The following is a 23,640-nucleotide window of genomic DNA, read 5'->3' as shown; positions in this document are numbered from 1 at the left end:
GGGGAGAGACCCTGCAGGACCGGACTTCTTTGTGCTGGCTCTACCCTCTCTGTGAAGTTGCTGGCCACTGCCCCCTTACCCTGTTCCACCTGAGTCCTTCAGGAAGAGGTGTGCGGAACCTTGGGCCAATCGAGTAATAGTGATTCTTTTACAAAGGACCATTGGCCATTCTGCTGCCCTGCAGGTCAGCCTCACTCTCATGGCCCTTGCCACTTGGGAAGCAGCCCGTCATGCTGCAAAGCACTTGCTCCTCCTTTTGCCCATCACTGCTCTGTTCATGCACACACTGTTCACGCACCCAGTGACCCCCAATTTATGGGGGTTTTAGGGCAAATTTGTCCCCATGGGAGGACACAGGGATGGGCTGGGGAGTGTAACTTTAGGGAAACATTTTTTTCCTGCCAGGGCTCTGGCACATGGGGAATTGTGCAGAAGACCCTAGCAGCCCAAATGTTTGGACAGGGAGTGCGAGTATGGGGTGTATTCAGAAAGACGGGAGATCGGGGGTCAGCTGTCTGGAATAAAGAGACTGGTGTGGCTTAAGGGAAGGGAGATGCCGTACTGAGTAGGGTGGTTCTGGGTCTCATCCCAGGAGCCCTGAACAGGAAGGACACTGTCCCTGGAGGAGAGGTGGGCTTGGCTTCCCACACTGCCCCGTCCACCTGGGGTCATGTCAGAGCCCTCCTGGGCCTCAGTGTCCTCATCTGTAAATTTCCTTATCAATCCATCCCCTCCGAAACTGTTGTGGATTTCTAGATAAGGAGATGATAGAACAGCAGAGTTTGGGGCCCCAGCGGAGCACTCAGCCAGTGTCAGGTAACCCTCCTCACCCTCCCCGCACCCAGCTGACCCCACATCACCTCCGAGTGTGTTTGGAGGATGTGACAGGTTACGAGCTGCTGTGCCGGTCAGGTCTGGAGGGAGTCCTTAGAATCCAGGTGAAGTTCTGGGGTACCTCTGAGAATGGAGATGCTTTTTCTAAGCAGCACTGGGACAGCTGGGAGGCGAGGTCTGAGCAGGGTGCTGGAGAGATTGCATCACAGCTGGGCCTGGGGGGCTGTATTTGGGGAAGCAGGAGGTGAAGGGAAATGCACTAGGAATCATATCTGGGGATGTACCGGTGCCAGAGAGGGGAGACTATGTAGCATTTGTGCAGCCCTTGGAGGGCACAAGGAGAAAAAGCAAACCCAAGAAAGTTTAGTTGCTGTCATAACACAGAAAATCTTGAGTTACAGGCTGAGGAGTTTGAACTTTATGCCCAAGTCACTAGGCAGCCACTGAAGATCTTTAAGCGAGGGCACGGCAGACTGCCCCCTAGGCAGTTTCACCTGGTGCACAGAACAAGGTGGAGTGGCCGGAGGTGATCCCCAGGACCTAGGTGAGAGGTCAGGAGGCTGAATTCCCGTAGCAGCCACCAGAAAAGGTGGGGGGGGGAGGTACAATTTGTTAACTGTTTACACATTTTTTGGTCCTCTTTTCATTATGAAAAATTTAAACATTTAGAGCAGAAAAATGTAAACGTGTACTAAGAAAGATTTAATGAGCCCTTCTGTGTCTATTCTGTAGCTTCCACAACGATTAATCTAACTCATTTTGCTTAATCTCTAGATCTCTGGGCTGCCCACTTGTCACTGCCACAGTATTTTTGTGGTGTGTCCAAGACACGAAACACTGCAGGAGAAGCAGTATTTGTAAGGTCCCATCGGTGGGCCCTGCCGTTCCTGTGGTTTCCTGGGTGCCTGTCCCTGCTCTCAGTGGAATCTGGGGTCCCTAGAGGGCAACAGCTACTCATGTCCTTTTCCTTCCCCTACACGATGCATGGTATACGGTGCCACCAATACAGTGAAGCAACTCGCCCAAGAGACCTGTCCTTCTTGCGCCTTTCACACTATGGCTACTCTAATCACAACCTCTTTTACTGCCCCCAGTTGTGCTCTGGCAAGGTTCCTAAGTAAAGTACAGGACACTGAGCTATATCTGAGTTTCAGGTAAACAACGACAACAAAAAACACCGTTAGTCTCTATTGTTGGTGGGAGTGCAGACTGGTGCAACCACTGTGGAAATCAATATGGAGGTACCTCAAAGAACTAGGATTAGAGGTTCCATTTGACCCAGCCATCCCTCTGCTCGGTATCTTCCCAAAAGAATTAAAAGAATCATACCACAGTGATATACATGCACCCATGTCTATAGCGGCACAGTTTGTAATAGCTAAAACTTGGAAACAGCCCAATTGCCCATCAGTTGGAGACTGGATAAAGAAGATGTGTTTTTTCTATAAAATGGAGTACTACTCAGCCATAAAGAATGACAGACTAGAGTCATTCATAGGAAAATGGATGCATATTGAGGCCATACTCTTTTTTTTTTTTTCTTGGTACCAGGGATTGAAGGTCCCTGTGCTTGTGAGGCAGGCGGCAGAAACACTGAGCTAAATCCCCGGCCCCAAGGCCGTACTCTTAAGTGAAATAAACAGGACACACATGTGTAAATACCAATTAGTTTCTCTGGTGTGAAAAACTAAAAGTGCAAATAAGCTCCAAATTGTATAAATGACAATGTGAAGTAGGAAGAAAAGGGCTAAAGGTGTAGGGGAAGTGGGAAGGGTAGGGGAAAGGAAATAAGGGAAGAGAAAAAACATGAGAAAGTGAAAAAATGGAAACAAACTTTTTGTAAATAGGGAAGGGTGGAGGGGATGAAGGTAGGGCAGGGGTAAGGGGAAAACATGAGAACCAAGATTTTTCATGTAAAGGTACAAGATCCCCATGATGAATGTAACTGTACTGTATACCTAAAATGTATCAATAAACTTAATGAGAAAAAAAAAACCCCAAACAACACACACACACACACACACACACACACACACACACCAAAAACAAAAAGCACCTTTAGCATAGATAATGTCCCAAAGATTGCACGGGACACCCTCAAACTAATGTAAATTATTATTGTTTACCTGAAACTCAAATTTAGCCCGGGATCCTGTTTGTACTTTCACACTGGTCTTCTCGTGGAAGCTCTGGGGAGCAGAGTCCTTGTCCTAGGGCTGTGGCTGTCAGAGAGTGGGCCTGGACACCACCAGCATCAGCAAGGCTCAGTTCAAAATAGAAAATCCCAGGCGCACCCAGAATGACACTGTCAGCATTTGACAAACCTGCGCTTGACACCCTCTGGGTGATTGTGATGGGCACTGAAGTTTGAGGGGCACTGACCTAGAGAACGATGCACCACTCCCCTGATGGGCTGCTTCACTCACAGCACACCCGGCCCGTAGCAGCATCAGCACCTCACAAAGGGCTCTTACTGGGTGTCTGCGGCCGCCCCTACGACTCTGCGTTTCGCCTCCCAGCTCTGTTCTGCCCGCCCCAGTCTGTTCCGGAGCCTGCAGGCGGCTGTGAACCAGAGAATTAATTCTTCAGGCGGGCTTTTCCAGCGGCGGCTGGGCGGGGCCTGGTAGCCGGAGGGACACGTGTGTGGGGGAAGCAGGAAGTGACTTCGGGAGTGGAGCCGGTGGAGCGAGCGGCGGCGGGGGCTGATGGAAGTGGAGTGGGGGCTGGAGAGGGCACCCTAGTGAGTCGGCTTTTCTCTCCTTCAGCGCCTGGGGTTGGGCCCGAGGCCCGGGGTCTGTGGCTGTCAGGACGAGAGTGTGGGACTTAAGGGCAGCGCCCTGGAGCTTGGAAAGGGGTGCCTCTGAGGAGAGGGGGTTGGAGGAGAAGTTGGAGGCTTTGGCAGGTGGCAGCGGAAGGGGGTTGCCCCTTACGTGCTCTCCTCTCCAGGGCGACCGCCGGCAACGACGTGCGGCCTTTCGCAGTGCTCAGCCGAGATCCTGTTCATTCATTGCTTCCTGGTGGGTGTGTGGGATTCCGGATCTGGATCTCCGGGAGCAGAGGTAGCTACAATTCCAGCAGCCCAGAGGCCCCTCCTCCTGGCGTTTAAATTTGACAGTTTAACCTTCGGCAGGTCTGGGTGAGGCCTGCGACTGTGCCTGTCTAACCTCCGCTGGTTCTCCGACCCCCCTTTGAGTAGCAAGCAATCAAGAGAACTTTCCCCCAGTCGCACCCGCCCAAACCTGAGCCCTCCTTGGCCTCCCCAGGTGGTGTCAGGGCCTGTGCCTTGTAGTTTCACCAAAGCCCAGGCGGCACCAGCGTTTTTTTCTACTTCTGCAACTTCACTGATATCTTGAAGCTGACTCTTAAAAGCAGTGCGACAGGTCTAAAAAGGGGAGGGAAAATATAAAGAGGAAACCTGCCGGGATGCCTCATGTGCCTCTGTAGCAGAATGTGCACCCGAATGGGGTGGTGTTGGCCTCTTTGAGCTGGAGTGGGCAGAGAAGGAGCCTCTTTCCTGCTAGCTCCTCAGGGCTGATGGTAATATCCAGCTAATGAGGAAGCCTGAGCCCCACGTGTGAGCTGCTTTGGAAGTGTAGTGCTGTTGCCCACACTCCTAAGGGGCTACTGGTCCACCTGTCAGAGATACTTGTTCTTGCCTTCTTTACTGGCCTTACCAATCCCCAGCAGTGCAGGGTGATTTACCCTCTAGGCGCTTGGTCTTCATTTCAGTTTCAAGGAAAGAGCTTTCTACACTTCCTTGGGCATCAGAATCCTCCATGGAGTTGGATGAAATGCAGATTCATTCTCAGTCTGGGGTGGGACCTGAAGCCTGTGTTTCTAGGAAGCTCCCCAAAGGGACCGGTTTCTGTCCTTGGGCCACTCTTTGAGTAGGAGGAGGCTTCCAAACAGCAAACAGGAGACATTTCTCCAAGGGTTTAGTGGTCTTGACAAATGTTGGGATGGCGGGGATGTGGTCTTGTCCCTTTCCCCACTTGTTAGAATGCTCAAGTGTAAGTGGGGATAGTTAGGGAGAGAGTTTTCCTATTCTGTTAACCACCTGGATCACCTATGAGCTCCCTTCTGTTCGATAGCTTGCAAAATTCACTTTGATCTCTTGGCGAACAAAGCTTGTTTATTTCTGCTGTAGCTGTTAAAAGGAACACTTCACTACCAGGGGAGCTAAAGGTTTTTTGTGTTACGATGTGTCTTGAATGATAAGAGGCTAGCTCTGTGCCTTTGTAAATGTTTGAAATCTCATCCACAAGCAGCTAGAAGTAGACAATTGGTGTAATGATCCAGGTTTAAAAACAAACACAAACTACTTTTTTAAAGTCTTTGTTTTTTTTTGGGTACCGGGGATTGAACTTGGGTCCTTGCGCTTGCAAGGCAGGCCACCGAACCACTGAGCTAAATCCCCAGCCCTCTTTTACTGTGTCTTAACAAGATGGCAGATGCAAAAATAATAGCTTAGCTTAAAAATAATTTTTTTCAGTAATTAGTGCAGTCACCATGCTGAGTTCTGTTTAACGATGGGGACCACAGTCTGAACAGATTGTTGTTATCTCAGGTTTCTTAGCACAGAGCAGAGCCAGGGCTCACCTGGGCTTCCTTGGTTTGTCTGGGCCCATAGCCTTTCCTAGGTTGGAGCCTGGCTGTATGGCTGAACCCTTTGGCGTAAGGCCCCTGCTACCCTCTGCCACAGTTTCCAGGATCAGTAGGGACAGTGAGAGAGCTCTTGGTCTGTAGGCCCTGGGTGGTTGGCTCTTTAGTGCCAGGTCCTGGCAAGATTGAATCCTGTGGGGTCTTGTCCAGCCCTGTGGGTGCTGGGAGACCAGTGGGAGCTGAATGAAGCTTTTGAAACAAGCCCCTGAGCCCTAGGGATCAGAACACAAAGCTGTTCAACACACAAGTGCTTCTGGCCTAGAACTTTCCACAGGGAGAGGTCTGGCTCCTTGTCATCTCAGAGCTGGGGTTGAAGCATATTCAAGGCTGGAGATTTTGGGCCCCATAAGAGGGAAGGGTACTTACCTTTCTCCTCTTGGTGGACAGTAGTACGACTCCAGCTTCAGCAGCAGCGTGCTGGCTTGGCCAGGGGAAATGTCATTTGTGGGTCTGTTTCCTTGACTTTGCCAACTGTTCTGTAAGGTAAGCTGGCCTTTTCCAATTCAGCAAATGTTTTTCAGGAGCTTCAAAGCCCTGTTTCAGAGGGGTTCCCTCTGTGGAAAAAAAAATCACCCTTGTTCTCAACAGCTAGGGACACAAAAGACAGGAGGCCCACCCAGAGGCAGTGCTCCGGTGGGAGATCAGGAATGCCTTTATCATGAAGTTGACAGCAAATGGGCTGCAGGGCATGCTCTGGGACCTAAGGGCTGCCATGTGGAGGGAAGGCGTTCCAGGAGACAACATGTGAACCGAGGCTTGGAGGCAGGATGGACTGGGGACCCTTCAAGGTGCCCTAAAGAATTGGGTTGAGCTGGATCATGGTGCCAGTGCAGGGTGTAAAGGAGATGTGGGCTTGAAGAGTCCATGGGAGAATGGAAGATCAGTGGGTGGAATTTCCCTGTTGGCAGTTGAGGGCTTGTCCTGAAAAGCTCTGATTGGGAATTGGATGGAGGAGTTTTGAAAGGGAACCTGAGATAGTTACCTTTGTCTGAAGGAAAGACAGATGATGAGCAGAGGGCAAGTGGAATCTGCGGAATGAGCCCGAGAAAGCCCCTGACTGCATCAGACCTCAACCCTTCCTCTTGGTCACACTATCCACAATCTTAGTGCTGCTTCTCTGGAACTGCTTCTCAGTGTTGCAGCCTCTTGTGAGGCTCCCTACCTATCCCCATGTTGCTTTTCAGAGTTCGACCCTCTTGGTACCTGGGGGTCCGGCATGGAGAACTTTGACCTGTGTGCTGGGTTGTGGAGGACCCTTGGGTTGGTGTGGCAGAAGGGTGCATGTCACTACTCTAGATGGAGACGATCTGAACAGAGGAATTAGGACCCAGGAAAACAAGCAGATGTCACCCAGAGGGACCTCTGGTGGCTGACCCTTTGCTCCTCTGCACACAGCTGTATCCAGGATGCTCCAAGGTCACAGCACTGTGTTCCAGGCCTTGCTGGGGACCTTCTTCACCTGGGGAATGACGGCAGCCGGCGCAGCTCTTGTGTTCATATTCTCTAGTGGACAGGTGAGTTGCCTTGCTTTGATTCTGTTGGTGGGCTGGCTCGTTGATGCCCCTGCCTGTACATGCAGGGGCTGCGTAGTGACCTTTTCGTCTGTCGTCTTGTTTTTTTCCATAACTCCCTTCCCAGCCAGGAGATCGGGCTCAGACATTATGCAGTATCCTCTCCTCCTTTCCTGCCTTTGACACCCTGGACGGATAGGGATTGGGAGTGAGGAACCCAGCTCTTCAACCTCTTTTAACCCGAAGCTTGACTTCTAGCCATATGATTTCTTTTGGGGCTAGAGTAGGGGGTAACTTGCAGGACCAAAGAATGTTAAATTTCAGACACATCTGTCCTCCCCTGAGGCCTTGAAGAACCTTGTGGGCAACGGGGGATCTGCTGCCTTTCTCTCTTATCCCAGCCTTAGGACTTTGCGTTCCTCCTCCTTGGATAACAGGCCACCTTCCCATGTCCCTGCAGAACCCACGTCTCCCACTTCTATGCCCATGCACTTTCACCCTCAGGATGAATATTGAAGGCCACCTTCTCCCGCTCCTTCAGACCCCACACCTCCCACCCCCGTGCCTCAGCATCCTCATGTGTCCTGCTCAGACCCTCTCTGCACCCTTGCTCACTCTCAGGCCCCACAACCTCACCCCAAACCCTTTTTACATCCTTCATCTCCCTCTTTTCCATGCCCCGCACCCCCAAGTCCTCATGCTTCTTCTGTAAACCCCACACATCCTCGCCTCACTGTACACACCTGCACAAACCATGTTCACCTCCCGTGCTGAAAATTTCACTCCTCCTTCAACCCTGGGCTCCCCTATCCCTAGATGAGCCCTGGGTGGTGTCACATGAGCAGGTGTCTGAAGATCTATTTAAACGTGCTGTGAGACTGATTTAGAAACAAAGGCACACTTAGGAAATTGGCAGATCAGGCACCCTTGTGTTAGAGACCAGTCCAGCAGGTATTGATTTCAGCTATAAGATCTTGCCTCCCACACTGCCCCTACCTCCTGGGGGAGGCTTGGAGCCAATCCGTCAGAGACTTGGAACTCAGATCACCCAACCCGAAATCATGGAGTACAAGACACTTAGAGACGGCAACTGCATAGAGATAGGAAGTGGTGGTTGCCAGGGCCTGGGGGAGGGGAGGATGCAGAGTTCTTGTTAGGAAAGAGTTGTGAGAATGGGTGGTTTCTTTCTCTTACCACAGTGCCCTCAAGGCTCAGCTGTGTTGTCCCATGTGCCAGATTCTCCTTCTTTTTCAAGGCTGAAGAACAGTCCCTTGTATGTACACTACACGTTTTGTGTATCCCTTCATCTATGACGGGCACTAAAGCATCTTGTTATTGGAATATAAGATTCCTGTAGAAAAGTGCACATTTTATAAATGCCCAGGTGATCACTTTTCACAAATGCCTATGAAACTGTGCCCAGATCAAGTACCAGCCCCGCTCAGCCTCTTCATGTCTCCTTCCAGACACAACCCACACCCTCCCTCCCCTGCCTGACACCTCCGCTCCAAAGGTAATCCCCCTGCTCTTGTCTTACAGCATGGGTGGTTTTTCCCACTTTGCTTTATTTAAATGAAGCAATCGTACAGTATGCACTGGTCTGTGTCTGAGTGATTTTGTCCTATTTGTTTCCAGTTTATTGAATGCCCCTCCCTGTTTATTTTACGTGTATGTATACATACCTACACACACACATGTAGTGTGTGCATGTGTTTTCTCATTGTCCTGTGATCTTCTGAATTGCTGTATCCATTCCACGTCTGTGGGAATTTGAGCAGTTTCTGGTTTTGGTGTCTCACACATTGTGCTGCTGGGAACATTTTGCAAATGTGTTGGAAGGATCTGAACACACATTTCTGTTAGTCATTACTCAGGTGTGGCATGAGTTGCAGTCACTTGTTTTTCGTGCCACTTACTATTCTAACATGGTCATGCCGGTTTGCACCCTGCCCTGTGAGAGGAATTGGTTTTTGTGCCTGCTTCTCCCCAGCCCTTGGTAATTTTGTTTTTTTTTGTTGTTGTTTGTTTTTTGTTTTTTTGTCCTGGGGATCAAACTCAGGATGTTGCACTTGTGAGGCAGGCGGTGGAACCTCTGAGCTAAATCCCCAGCCTGGTAATTCCCATCTTTAAGGCAGCTACTTTTATGAAAGTTTTGTGGTGGTGATTTGCAGGGAGAGAGCTGAGTAAGAAAGGTCCTGTGGGTATCCCCGCCACTCCAGGAATGGACACTTCTGATCCACTCTAGGAGGGAGGGGATGTTTCCAAACGTCTTCTTCCTTGGTTCTTGGCCCATTTTGTAAACCCTTGAATTCACTAGCTCAGGAGTGGACCTGTGGCTCTCTTGGGCGTTAATGGGCCAGTTGCTCTCTTGGCCTGGGGTTTATCAGAAACTGAAGCACCTTTCTTTTCATTTTCAGAGGCGAATCCTGGACGGAAGCCTTGGCTTTGCTGCAGGGGTAAGTTGTGCGCAGGAGGAGAAATGTCAAGGGAGGTTCGTTTATTTTGACATTTCTCCGCTAAGCATCATCTCCAGCCTATTCCCATGTGGCCTAGATGCACCACTGGATTCTCTTAAGTGCTAATGGTTTCCCATATTCATTTCCCAGTTTAGTGGATGCTGTGATTCTCCTTAAATGGTGAAGGAGGAAGCCTGTGTAGTAGCAGTCTTGGGACTTAGAAAATAAGATAATATTTATGATGGGCCTAACAGGGGCCTGGCGGATACACAGTTAGTAGTAAATATTCTCTCCCTCTCCTCTTCTTCCTTATTAAAGGATTTTTTATTAAAAACATTTTCAAATAGGTTAAAAAAAACAAAACCCTAAAAACCTGTATACATCCCAGGTACCCACCACCCAACTTCAGCTGTGATCCAGTCACTTCATCTGTTTTCTTCCAGCCTTTCTTGGAAGTTGGAATATTTTGTACCAACAAATTCCAGATATCATGTAATTTTGCCTCTAAGTTCAGTATACATCTTTAACCGAATGATTTTTAAAAAACAGCACAATCACCAGCATCATTATCACACCTACTAAAATCCAGTAATTTCTTATTGTAAACTGACACCCAATCCATGTTCAGATTTTCTCTGTTTTCTTCAAAAGTGACTTCTAAGATTGTTTTGGTAGACTTGGGATCCAAACAAAATGTTCCTGCTGAATTCATTGCCTTTTAAGTCTTTTACTCTTCAGCAGTCTCATTTTTTTTTCACAACAGTCATTTGTTGGTAAACCTGAGTGGGTCATTTGTTTCTAGAATGTTCCACATTCTGAGTTTGGCCTGTAGCTTCCTTGTGTTGTATAGCTTTCTACTCAGTTCCCACTGTGTCCTGTAAGCTGGGAGTCTGTCCTCGGCTTGATTCACTATGCATCTGTCATAGCGATGCTGTGTATTCCAGTGGCACTGGTGACATTGGAGGGCACATAATACATGGTTTTCCCTTGTAGTTGATCAAGATTTGGTTCCTCTGTGCTGTTTTATAGTCTTGTGACTGGAAGAGCTTGTCTGGGGTGGACCTCCCTGAGGTCGTCCAAGTCCGCAGAGGACGGCCTGTCCTTGGAGAACACAGAGGCTTTGTGAGCTCTGCCCAGGTGTGCTGGGAGCCACAGCTAATCAGCGTCCAGGTCCCAGCTTCTCGGTTTTACTTCCTCATGGCTGGAACATAGTACCTGACACTGACTGAAAAGAAGAGAGGTTATCTTGGTTCACATTTTGAAAGTTTCAGTCCTTGCGTGGTTGTACCTGACACTGACTGAAAAGAAGAGAGGTTATCTTGGTTCACATTTTGAAAGTTTCAGTCCTTGGTGGAAGGACTTCCACAGCATGGTGGAAGGTCCTGGGTGAGGAAAGCTTCTCCCCTCATGGTGAACAGGAAGCAGCGGATCAATGGAGGATCCAGGAAGGTGGATATACCCTTCCGGGCCACACTCGCAGTGACCCGCCTCTGCCAGCCACTGTCACCTCCTAACAGCAAGTCAGCTGTCATGGCCTAACCCAGTCACCTTCCAAACACACACTCTTGGGAGCCATTTTAGATCAAAACTATAACACCTGCGTTCATCTTCCTAAAACCGCTGTGTCTGAGGATGCCCTGGAAGCTGCCCTCTTTTCCTCTCTTTCCTTGCACAGGTTCCTCCTTGCCCAAAAGAGGCAGGCTCTTGTCTTGTTACCCTCTCTCTAGCTAGCAGCGCCTCCAAGCCGGAACAGAGGGACACTTGGCACAGTGGTGCTGGACGTAGATCGTTTAGCAGTTTAGCTACTGTCCTGATCTTTAAAGATGGATCAGATCAAACTGTCAGTGGTGAGATCCTTAAAAGTAATTTTCCTTGATGGACCACTTTGAGATTTGGAGCTGGTTATTTGATAAAAATTCAAAGGACAGAATGACAATATTAGAACATCTCTTTTTCTTCTTTTCTCCCAACTTCTCATTTCACGAACACATTTTCTCTTTGCTTAGGTTAAGAAAGAGAAGATAAGCCAAAGAAAAATAGAAACAAAACTTCTTCTCATAATGACTACTTAATAATTATTCACAGGGCCGGGGATTTAGCTCAGCGGTTCGGTGGCCTGCCTTGCAAGCGCAAGGACCCGAGTTCAATTCCCCAGTACCAAAAAAAAAAAAAGAAAAAAAAATTATTCACAAGTATGTGAATGAATTAAAAAAATAAGAAAGGCCTGTTCACTTTCTAGCAGAGGAGGGCCTGTCCTTGGAGAACACAGAGGCTTGTGAGCCCTGCCCAGGTGTGCTGGGAGCCACAGCTAATCAGCGTCCAGATCCCAGCTTCTCAGTCCCATTCCCATCATCCACTCTCTTCAAGGAGGCCCCACTCCTATTTCCATCATCTCCCGATTATGCTATCACATTGCAGTCTCAACAGTGGATCAACCCACTTGATGAAGTCAGTACCCTCAAGGTCCAGTCACTTCTCCAAAAAATCCTTCATATGGCAATGTGAATTTCAGGGGACATTTCATATCCAAGCCATAACACTTCCCCAACTCAACCCTGGGATGCTTGGAGTACATATCTCGAAGAAGAAAACTAGCTCTGAGCAGGTTGCCCAGAGCTCCTGTACCTTGCACGGCCATCTGTGCAGTGCTTCTAACCTGTTTTTCCAGTCATCTGTGCAAATGTGTATGTGTACTGAGTATGCATTGCAATATACAGTGCTGCAGTGACATGTTTACACAGCATACAATTGTGCCTCGAAACAAGTGTTTCAGTAAGAGAGATTCCTGGGACAAAGTACACGTATATTTTAAATATATTCAGGAATATAGTCACAGGTTATTTTTTCTCATTAGCAAGTTCTTGAAAGTATGAAACCATTCCTCTTAAATGATTCCTTTTGGAGTCGCTTTGTCTCTATAACTCCAAATTCTTTAAATCACTGTCAAAGTCTCAGTAATTGTTGCCTTTCTTTCTTTTTGTTCTGGCCTTGATGTATGTCTGAATCAGGAGATAAAACTAGTAGGGAGAACTGCTACCATTAAGGGGAAAAAAAGCCATTATTGCCTGTTAGAATCCTAGAATAATACAGTGTCAAAGCTGGAAAGGATTTGGGATGATTATAATGCCCGATATTTATTGAGCCCTTATTCTGTTCAGGGTATTCTGCCAAGCAGATCATCTAATTTAAATTTTCACAATACTTCTATGAAGTATATGATAGGCACATATATATGATTCTCTTCCACTTTGCAGGCACAGTGAATGTAAATAAATTGTTCAGTATCATTCTGTGAGCAGAGTCAGCATTTGAACCCTCAGTCTGACTGGAGAGCTTCTACCCTTAAACCAGCATGCCTCAGTGACATGTTTACACAGCATGATATCTGGTCTAGCTGCCTCTGTTTACGGACAGGAAGCAAGTGGGGGTGTGAGTGACTTACCCAGAAGTGAAAATTGCTAGTTAGCAGCAGAGATAGGATCCTACCCAGATGTGAAGCCAGGGGCTGCCAGTATTGAGCTGAGTGACCTTGGGCAAGCTCCTTGGTTTTCCCGAGCCTTAGTTGACTCTTGAAGAACGAGGACATTGGTCTCTGAGTTCAACGAGAGCTTCTTGGCTCTGCATGAGCTTCTTGGCTCTGCATGAGCTTCTTGGCTCTGCATGTCTGAAGGGGTGAGCTATAGCCTGGGTTGGCATGTAGCTTCTCATTTAGGGCAGCTGTGAAGTGTTTCTGTTAGGGTTTGGTTCACTGGGTTCACTTGGATAACATTCAATGGGAAACTTCAACGTGTAAGTGAACATCTTTTCATGTGAGGAGAAAGCAGCCACATTTCCAAAAGATGAATTTGGAAGGGCTGAAATACGGAGGATTACCACGTCAATTCTCTTTGTGCTGGATGGCTTGTCTTTTTGGTGAAGCTTGAACCAAGTAGGAGTCTCTACGTCAATGCCCATTCTTTCTCAAGGAGTAGCACTCGTGGAATAAGTGTGGCCTTGAAACTGCAGAAGAGAAAGCCTACTGATCGAGAAGCTTCCTTTTAGGCATGAAAAGGCAATTTAATGGCTATTTTTTTTATCCTATAGGAAGCTGGTTTCTTAAGAAAGAATGATTTTTTTGGAGGAGATTTTTGGATGAGTTCGTTTTTAGACACCAAGTAGCGAATCATGAATCATGTTTTCTCCAAATTACTGGCTCCCCATTGGAAACTAATGATGCTCTCCAGCCATGGTCTCTGAATCTGGAGGGTTGCTGGTGGCTAGTTGCTCTCCATTTCCATGGAGAACTGGGTGGATTTAAATTGTAGCACACAGGACCTGGGAAGGAGATTTCAACTAGGGCCACTGGAAAGGTTTATTCTAGGATAAATATGAGAGTGAAGGTCAAGGGCAGGGAGCAGCCACTGAATTAGAGTTTTAGAAATCCTTGTACTTACATTTTTGGTCCTTTAGACCCTAGGTGGAGAAATAATTGCTGCTCCCTCTTTTCCTTTTTTATGAGCTGAGAGGTAGGGAGGTCTGATATGTCCTAGTGGAGATGTTTCATGGCGTTGGGAAGGTGAGATCTTTGGACTGCACTGAGGTGGGGTGGCCATGCATAAAGTGCTACAGAATGATGTAGAAGAAAGGAGTAGGCTCATGGGCTCTGATGAGGTCCCCAAAGATCTCTGCTGTCTTTCCAAGCTGTGATTGTCTACCTTATTAGGCTGGGGGAGAAAAATAAGAATTCTGAGATGAATGCATAGGGATGGTGGCCTTTCAAGGATGAAGGAGAGAGCTAGAGAAAGTTTGGACTGAGCTGATCCCACCCCCGGCATCACTCTGACCAGACACACTGCCTCAGATATTTTGGGGTAGTTATGCATGTGGAGCTTCTCTCTTAGATTTGCTTTTTAAGGCTTGGAGGACCTGCTAAATTCTACTCCGAAGGTTTTCACATTCTGCATGGGGATGAAATAACCAGGGAGGTGGTACTTAACCACCTAGGTGCTAAGGCTGTTCGTAGTCAGACACACAACAAAGAAGAGTATCAGTGTTGGCTTGAGTGTCAGTCAGCTTTTCACCACTACGAGGAGAGACCCGAGGCCAATAACTTATAAAGAGAAAGTTTTATTGTGCCTCATGGTTTTGAAAGTTCCAGTCCATAGTTGAGTAGCTCTATAATTTTAGGTTTTAGAGAAAGAGCATGTTGTGGTGGAGCAAACCATTCACTTCACAAGCCACGAGAGAGAAAGAGACCCTGAGATTCCCCGTGACAAGACGAGTGTGTAGTAGAGTGTGAGCCGTGGGCAGGATCCTTCTCTGACAATTGTCCACGGCCTCCCCAGGGTCCGTGGCATGGCCACATCTGCTGTGTTGCTTTCTGAATGGCAATGTGGCAGGATAATGCTACTTAAACTCTAAGTCCCAAGGAGGCTGGGACCTTTAGGGTTTGCATGTTGATGATCAGAAGATCACAAATGGCCAGATTCCAAAGGGAAACCTTCACTTTCTGACTTTTCTCTTTGATTACTTTTAATATGGCTCTTCCAGCCCCCAAATACTGGTGGTTTTTGTGCACCAGAAGGTACTGTGGTGACAGGTGGGTCCTCAGGGCCATCCCCTTTCCTGTGCAGCGTTCATCCACAAGACCAGGGCCTACCCCCTCAGCGCTTTCTAACTGCTGATCCAAGCTGCTAGAACAGGTGTTGCCACAAGAGGAGGGGGTGGCAAGATGAGGGAGGAGGACAGGGAAGAAGCACTCAAGAAAGAGACACAATGTTATTATTATTATCGTAGTTTTTCTTTTCAATTTCATGCTTCAGATTTCCAGTGTCATTATAAACTGTGGGAGAGGAAATGATATGTCTTACCCTCTCTTGGCCTTGATGGGAAGTATCAGCGTTGACTTCAGTGGAAGAGCCCCTGTGTATTCCAAGCATCTGGGGTGGTATGGCCCCGGACCCCTTGTTTCCCTGCTTCTTCCAGCTTTGTCTTCAGGCTGCAGTGTATGAGTGGTGGGCTGCTGACCTTCCTTACCTCTGCCTCCTGCCTCCTGCCTGTCTCCTTTGTCCTGCCCTGCAGGGCTGCCCTACTGTGTATATCAGCCCATCATTTTCCTTGGGCGTCTATGTTTGTCTTTGGTTGGGGCATCCTTTCCTGTTCTTGTGGAAGAGAAGCTGGGAGTACACATAAGCCATTCCAGAAGGTTAAAAAGGGTGTATTCAGGCTAAATAGTTCTGAGTTCTCCACTGTCACAATAACTTCAGATATTTCTCTGTAGGAACAGGTGGCTGTTTAACAGATATTCTGTCAAGGTGATTGGCTCACCTTCTAGCTGTCTGTCCACCTGTCCCTCTGTCTGTCTGTCCATTTATTGAAAACGTGCTCTATTCTAGTCACTGTGCTAAATGCTAAGGGCTTGAGAAGGGGGTAAGAGATGATCTTGTCTAGTGTATACACCACACTCATGCTGTCGATCCACCTGATGCCTGCTTTTGTAAATAAAGTTTTATTGGAATGCATGGGTGCCTGTTTGTTGACATAGTATATACAGCTGCTTTCATGCCACAGTGGCACCGTTGCATAGCTGCAACAAGACTGTACCCACAAAGCCTCAAGTATTTACTGTCTGGCCCTTTAGATTACAAATTTGCTGTCCTTGCCACAGTATTTGTGGCAGGGAGTTCTGAGGCCCAGGGCCAGTGTTGGAGCCACATGGTCCATGCTGTTGGGCCCTGGCTGGATTTTGGAAGCCTTCCTGGAATGTCTGGTGTTCTCAGGTAGGTGATTTTGTGGTGGGCCTTTTCAAAAGGGGCCTGGTGTTGGATCAAGAGCTTGCTACTGCTGTTCCTCCCTTGCTGGAGTGGACTTCTGAAAAATCTTTAGAGAATAGCTTTTCAGTGGAGTGTGATGAATTCTGACTGTCGGGCTCTGTTCTCCAGGTCATGTAAGGCACAGAACGTTTCAGGAGAGCTGGTCAAGGGCAGAAGTGTGCAGTTGGAGATTGTGAAAGAAGTTTGGTCTCTCAGCTCAAAAACAGCTCAATTTTGCAACTGTTATTAGAATTCAATGTAGCAAAGTAAGCTGGCTTGGCCTAATGTCCCTGGCAGTTCAGTTCCAAGAAGCTCCCTGGCTTTGAGGAAGTTCCCCTTTACTCTAGTGCAAGGGTCTCTACCCTGGCTGCACATCAGAATCACCTGAGGAGCTTTTACCCTTAGCTCCATTGCCTGGGTAACATGAGCTAACTCTGTCACATCTCGAAGGGAAGGTTTGGGGTACAATTAGCGGGTGAGAATCGGTACCAATAATTTGCAGAACTTCCTGGGTGGTTGTCCTTTGTAGCCAACACTAAGAGCGGTCATTTTGGTGGAGATCATGGTTTAATGAAGGATGAGCTGCTGCTTGGAAAAACTCTACTCACAGGCTGCCTGCAATTGTGAGGCTGAGCATGGAGCAGAGTCAACAGTTAGGGTTGGGGTCATGGTCAGATGGATGCTGGACATGAAGGGTGAAGGACAGGGCCTTGGGGCTTGGATGCAGTACACTCCGGGGGTGGGGTGGATGGGAGGGGCCTTTGCTGTCCAGTGCAGCCCTGGTGGCTGCAGGCACCAGTGACAACCCACCCGGTAATCAGCAGTGATCTTGGCTTCCAAGAGGGTAGTTTCACTCTCAGATTCATTTGCACTTGGTCAGGCAAGGTGGAAAGCCACCAGCTGGGAAAACAAGTCCTTCTTCTGTGCTCCTTGACCCTTTCAGAAGAAAACCAGGAGGCCAGATTTTCACCACTTGGCAAATTTGATCTTGAGTTTAAATTCTAACTTGATGTGCAGTATTTGTTTGATTGTATATTGTGTGTGAAAAATCTCAGGACTGCCAGGGACTTGTGGAAGTCATGTCTGGCATCAGACAGGGCAGTGCTCCTCCACCAAATGTAGACAGATGGTAGGAGTATAGATTGTTCCCAAAGACTTTTCCCTATTTTTTTGTAACCTAATTGAGTGTTTAGCTGGCTTGTTAGAAACTCATCTGATCTCAGTATCTTTTGCTGCCATTTAAATAATAGGGAGTAGCTGACATCATTTTTCTTGTACTTAGTACTAGTCCCATCAAAAAGCATTATTGTTAGCTCTTTTGAAAGATCCTTTTACTTATTGCATGGGATCAGAGTTAGAATTGGATTAATTTTGTGCTTTAGCCTTTGTGTGTCAAGGCCAAGTCTCTACATGTCATTAATACAAGTGCTTTGTGGAAAGGCTGCTGTTGGATGGCATATTACTGCTTTTTAGCATTGGGTTGCACACAAGAGGGGAGAAGAGCCAGTAATCAAAGCCTCGTCAAGGACTGGTGTGATTTTAGAGCTGGTCGCACATATGTTCTGTTTGCAGAATAGCCATTGGTTTTCTTCCTTGGGAGAGTGGCTGCTTGGAATGTGGGAATAGGAAGAGAATTGTCTTTAGGCCAATCCACAACCACTGAGTGAGTGTGTAGCTTGTTGCAGTATCATGCACAGGGCATTACGAGAGAAGATGGAGAGAAGCAATATATAATCCTGCCCTTTGTGGGGCTCAGGGTCTGTGTAGGAGGGGAGTCATATTCATTCGTAGTCATGAGAGTTCAGCACATGGTTGTTAAGAAAGTAACCAAGGAAAGGTGCTGGAACCCAGGGACAGCAAGGTTACTTTCAGTTGGGGAATTAGAGAGGACTTCATGGATGCGGCTTAGATGGAGGGATAGGTTGGCTTTGGACAGAGGAAGAGGGAGTGCAAGGAAATGAATTATAGGCAGAGGGAATAGCACATCAGCAGCATATGAATCAAAGGCATGGTGACTGGTGTGGTTGGGAAATGACACTGGAGAGATGGGTTGAGGCCTGGGTGGGGACAGCCTGGGGTCTCGTGGACAGGAGCAGGTGCCTTGCTGTTTAGGTTGATGGGCATCGCCAGAGGGGCACATCCATGATTGCAGGACACGCATTCTGTTGGCAGCAGACAGCTCAGCCACAAGGAGTGTGCAGGTGTGGCTGCCAGTTGAGAGGAAGGTTAGAGCTTTTGCGTCAGGACCCAGGTAATAATGGGGCCTTGACCTTGGCAGAGGAAGAGGAGATAGGAAGTGAGAGAGCAAGGGCTGGTTCTGCTGGAGAACTTGGAGGCACAATTGACAGTGCTTGGACTGTGAAGGCAGCCAGTGAGGTTCAAACCTGCTGGAAACTGTCTTGGGGACCAACTTCTCTGGGCTGTTGAATCTGGTATCATGGGCTGGCTTATGAGCTAGGGCGGGGGGCTTAAGCAGAAATGGGGAGAGGTCATCTCTTAGGCTTACATTAGGCCTTTCTCATTTGAGTGGGTTTGTACTCTGGAATCTGTGTGTATTGGTAGTCTCCATGGCAACCAGACACCTACAGCAAGCTGTACCCATGGTGATGTTTCCTGCTACTCTTCTTTTGGTGATCTGTAACCATTAGGATTATATTTGACTGAGAGAAACTGAGACCCTAAAAATAGTGGCATAACCTAGAAAGATCCCTTTCCTGTAGAAGAGTTCCAGAGAACTCTTCCTGGGAAAGTTATGCAGTCACCAGGAATCCAGGCACCATTTTCGCTCACTGCTTTGCCCTAACAGGTAATCTTTGTCTTTCTGGACCAAAGTAGCTGCTAGAGCTCTGGTTGTCATATCTGCCTTCCAGACAGTGAAATAGGAGGGAGGGAGTTTCCCTGCATGACCATTCTTACCTTTCACTGGCCAAGTCTTATTCATATGAATATATCTAATGGCAAGGAAAAGTGGGGGATACATGGCCCCTCAGGTGTGTAGGGATGAGCCCAGCTACACCTGGGATCCTGTTACTGTAAGGGAGGAGAGAACAGAAACTGGAGCAGGCAATTAGTGTGCTTGGTTGCACAGCTCAGGGCAGAGAGAACTTTGAGCCCGAGTGCTGTTATTGATTTACCTTCTCAAGGGTATATTTTGTATGTTGTTTTTAAAAATGGGTTATGTTGTTTCTTCCTTCAACTAGATTTTTTTTTTCTAAATAAAGCAGTCCATAAACTTGTAAGAAATTCAAGTACTGTAAAGAGTATACCACAAAGAGATGTCCTTTGGTCTCTGTATCAGCACGGGTGTTGCAAGTGCCTTATGCACTCTGGTGTTGGGGAGAAAGAAGATGTATTAGCCCATGAGAGTGCAAGTCTGGTAGCCCTGGACCTTAGCTGTCCTAGATCAGAGAATCAGATGACCCTGACCCTGGACTAGAGAACAGTGCGGCCCCTGGCTCTCCTCGCTCTCCCACCTCTGCTTTCCCTATGTGGCACCATCTGTGGGAGGTCTAGCCACATGCTCTCAGTCCACTTCTTCTGTGGTACAGGTGGACTTGGCCCTGAGTTGCGTGGTTAGATAGACTCAGGTCATCCCTGGAGATGAATTCTTGTTGTGGGCAGTGTGGGGTAGGTATAAGAACTGGGGTGGGGGCACCCCAGGCCTCAGCTTTATAGCTGCAGCCCCTTCTGGGGCAGGTGCCATGTGGATGGGTGCTGGGCGGCTGACAGCCAGACAGCCTCACTGTCCTGGGCATGCAGCGAAAGTCCCCATGCTGCTTGGAATATGGTAAGAAGCCACTTTAAAATGCTGTGGTTGTTACTGGGAAGCCAAGTCCTGACACCACGAGGGATCAGCTACTGTTCTTTGTCTTTGATGCAAGAATTCAGACAAAACATAGGCACTCTACAAAGTATAGGTAGAATTTATTGCAAAGTGATAGTTTTCAGGATGGTAGAGAAGATACCTAAGTATCAAGATGGCACTTGTGCTGAATTAAGGCTAAGGCTGCATTTATATGATTAGATGGGTCTTAAAGAATAATCATTTCCTTCTTCAAGGTCATAGTTTTACCAAGAAAATGGGGCTTTTTTGACCAACTTCGGAGGGAAGATGTTTCCTGTTTACTTGGTGGGTAGAATGTTTACATTTAGTATATTTTGACACATTGAGGTATTTTTACCCCTCAACCATGGTTTGGACTTTGTCTCATCTGGACTTTACTGCTATCCTCAGAGGGGATTATATTCTCTTAGGCTAAAGTTCAAAACCATAAGTTTATTTGGATGTTAGATTAAGAAAACAAAGGAAAAAGGAAAACAAAATAAGGTCTACTTTCCTGTAGCCCCCAGCCACCATCTTCAGTCCTACTAGTGGCTGACTTTCTGCTAAGTTAACAACTTATTTATTATGGTTCTGATTGGCTAGGTTCAGCTGGGTGGCTCTTCTGCTGGCCTGGCTGGGGTCACTCATGAGGCTGTAGTCACTGGGGATCTAGCCTGTGGGAAGGGGAGGTCTAGGTCTTAGTGCTGCCTGTGGACTGGGCCTCTCCACATGGGGCACCTGGTTTGGGATTGTCACCCAGGCAGTGGACAAGTTCTCAGAGGCCAGGGATGGAGCTTCAAGACCTCTAGAGACCCTGACTTTGGACCTGACACAAGGTACCTCGTCCACATTTGATTGGCTTTACAAGGCCTTCCCAGGTTCAGAGGTGTGGGGAAATGGGCTGTTAGTTCTTAAAGAGCGGACCCTGCAGGGCCAGAGATTTAGCTCAGTGGTTCTGCCGCCTGCCTCACAAGTGCAAGGACCTGAGTTTCATCCCCGGTACCCACCCCCCCAAAAAAGAACAGAGCCTGCAAAACACAGGGACCATGTTCTATAGCTACCACCTTCCCTTTGTAGAGGTGACTCCTGTTTGCTGACAGTCCTTCCAGAATCAGTGTTCCTCTTTTGGGTGCTGCTTACTGACTTCACATGGCCATCCCAATCACCACTTTTTCTTTGTTTTGTTTTTTCCGTCTTGACTCAGCTTCCCTTTGGGCACCAGCCCACAGCCAGGGAGAAGAAAAACTGACGCTCTGGGTTTCCATTTGGTTTGCAAACTAACAGCCTGGGAAGCAGCGAGGAGCCAGGCAAGCAGCCTAACCTTCTAGGGCCCCATCAGTCACCCGTGCTCTAGGTCTCCTGAGAGGGAGGATTTGGGCTGCATTCTCAGTCTCCAAGCTGTAGTGGTTCTGGAAGGAAGAATTAGCTCTTGGGTAGGCCAAACCTGTGGCTATTGGACATTTACTCTCTCAGAATCTTTTTGCTTGGGGGAAGGGTGTGCAGCCTTCTGACAGGTATGTCTAGGCTGTGGAGTTGGAAGAGGCAGGGGAGAGACACCTTTTATTTTTCTTTAACATTCTATGCATTAACTTTACTTGATTTTGTTAGCTTGCACTTGTATTGCTGTTTTATTCTTAGATCAAAAAATTCTCTCTTAGAATCAGGACTCTCAGTCTTCTTTGCAGGGGAAGTTCTATCTTATTTTATAAACCTTATCTGTGAATATAAAGTGACTGTAGCTAAGGGACAGAGAGAGAGAGAGGAGCGAGGGAGGAAACTCACCTTGTATTTCTTGGGCAGAGGGGAAGGATGGTGCCAGCCAGTGGCAGGTGCTTATCTCTTTTATTACCCCTGCAAGGATGGGGAGAAATGTGGAGACCAGAGGACTCCCATGGCCACTCAGATTTAATGGGTTGACAGCGGTGGCCACGGTGTGGGGGAGAGGGTGCCGAATGGAACCAGGAGTTTCCTTGGCCTCTTCACCCATTCCCCCTTCTTGATGGCTCCCACACCAAGGAATGAGACCTTGGGGGTTCCTGTAGGTGCCCTAGTGATACTGCTGCTTTCCTTGGGGGACAGGAGCCCCTTTGAGATGGGGGAAAGCAGTGACCCAGCCCTGCAGAGAGCAGTATGGCTCAGACCGGGAGTCCGGGGGGTCTGGATGGAGCCCTGGGCCTTGTCCACAGCTGAGTGCTCGCGGGAGCCTTTTAACCTGCAGGCATCCCAGGGCTCCTTGGAAGCTGGAGCCCTTCCACTCCCACCTCGTGTGAAGGGCGAGAGGATAAACCCAGTCCTGGCTGTTTAATGCTTCTGTGCCTTCTAGAGAAAAGAGAGAGAGAGAAAAAAAAAAGCCAGGAAGGCAAACAAATGTTTTCCTAGTTTGCTGGCGTAAGCTGATCTTTGCAGTCAGGGTGTCTTGGCTTTTTATCCCTCGTCTGACTTTGGCTCTGGGTCATGCACCTCTGTGCTGAGCTTCTGCAGCCGTGTGAACCAGCAAAGGGGACAGGACCCCTGGGCCACATGGGAGGGTTTCAAATCTGACAACAGGCGTGTGTGGTGTCTTCGTGCTCACCTGTGCGTAGGCATTGCTTCCCTTTTTTTATTTCTTCTCTTTCGCTCGAGCATTTCTTTGGAAACCTCTCTTAGCTTCTGAAGCTCTGGTCTTCTTGGGAAGAAATCAACCACGACAGTCCTGGAGCTAAGTGAGTTAGTTCCAGGAGGGTGGAAAAAATATATATCTGTTAAGTGCACAAACGAGGGGAAAACGGATTAGTATTGTATTGAAGACAGAGGAAGGGACACACAGTCATTGCCTGGGCATAACCGTTAAATAGATTGTGGCTTTGGATTTGCCCGACAGTTTGCAACCATGCACGAAGAGCTCGGCGGGGTGGGGATACCCAGGAGCTATAGCAGGGAACATGTGCAGTTTCAGGGAGCCTGAGCACCCCCAGTATTATTACGTGAGAATAACATGAGTTTGTATTTCTCAAAGCACTTTCCCATGCAGTCCCTCATCTGTGTCTTGCAATGGTGCTGCGGCCGTAGGTTTTATTATTTGCACAGTCCGTGGAAAAGTGGGTGGCATCCATGTGGATTTTTGTGTCTGACCTGTCCCTGGGGTGCTCAGCGAAGTGAAGGGAAGGAGGAGCCTCCAGTGATCTTCCCAGTCCTGTGGTATCATCTTCAATGGCTGCATTGCCCTTCTCCTGTGAACTGCAGTCCCTCACTGCTTGTACAACTATGGACAGGGACCTCCTGCTGGGGGCCAGGCACTGTTGTGGCACTGGGGATGAAAGAGCGAACAAAACAAACCAAAGCCCCTGCCCTGGCAGGGCTGCCATTCTAACAGAGTCACGTGATAAATTTTCTACAAGGACATAGTGTATGTTGGAGAGGTAGGTATGCTAGAGAAAGGTGAAGGGCAGGAGGGTAGAGACCCTGGCAGGTGTAGGGAGTCATCATTTATGACAGTCTTGAAAAGCATAGCAGAATCTGGCACAGTGGTGCACAACTGTAATCCCAGCTACTCAGGAGGCTAAGGCAAGAGGGTCCCACATTTG

General features: G+C 48.1%; 1 protein-coding gene and 1 long non-coding RNA gene across 10 annotated transcripts in view; one reads left to right on the top strand and one right to left on the bottom strand.

Annotated features, from left to right (window-relative positions):
- LOC104873760 overlaps positions 1–3,189 on the bottom strand; it is a 16,435-nt gene extending 13,246 nt beyond the window's left edge. The window contains exons 1-2 of the long non-coding RNA XR_783583.2: positions 2,961–3,189; positions 861–1,057 (exon numbers count right to left, since the gene is read on the bottom strand). This is a non-coding gene — a long non-coding RNA (uncharacterized LOC104873760). The remainder of the gene's footprint in view (positions 1–860; positions 1,058–2,960) is intronic.
- Positions 1–23,640, top strand: part of Slc39a11 (solute carrier family 39 member 11) — a 412,155-nt gene that overhangs the window by 67,207 nt on the left and 321,308 nt on the right. For 2 of the 9 annotated variants that reach the window (XM_033767348.1, XM_033767349.1), the window contains exons 1-3: positions 3,271–3,574; positions 6,892–7,010; positions 9,425–9,463. In XM_033767348.1, the coding sequence (XP_033623239.1) occupies positions 6,903–7,010; positions 9,425–9,463 (147 nt within the window). In that variant the 5' untranslated portion in view covers positions 3,271–3,574; positions 6,892–6,902. Of the gene's footprint in view, positions 1–3,262; positions 3,575–3,780; positions 3,894–6,891; positions 7,011–9,424; positions 9,464–23,640 lie in introns of those variants that run through there. The other 7 variants (XR_783584.3, XR_004518544.1, XM_010640584.3 and 4 more) reach the window with 6 other exon arrangements.

Source organism: Fukomys damarensis, unplaced genomic scaffold, assembly GCF_012274545.1.
Source record: "Fukomys damarensis isolate Sample0158 unplaced genomic scaffold, DMR_v1.0_HiC HiC_scaffold_23, whole genome shotgun sequence".
In the NCBI taxonomy this organism is placed as follows: Eukaryota; Metazoa; Chordata; class Mammalia; order Rodentia; family Bathyergidae; genus Fukomys; species Fukomys damarensis.
This window is presented reverse-complemented; position numbering and strand designations above follow the sequence as displayed.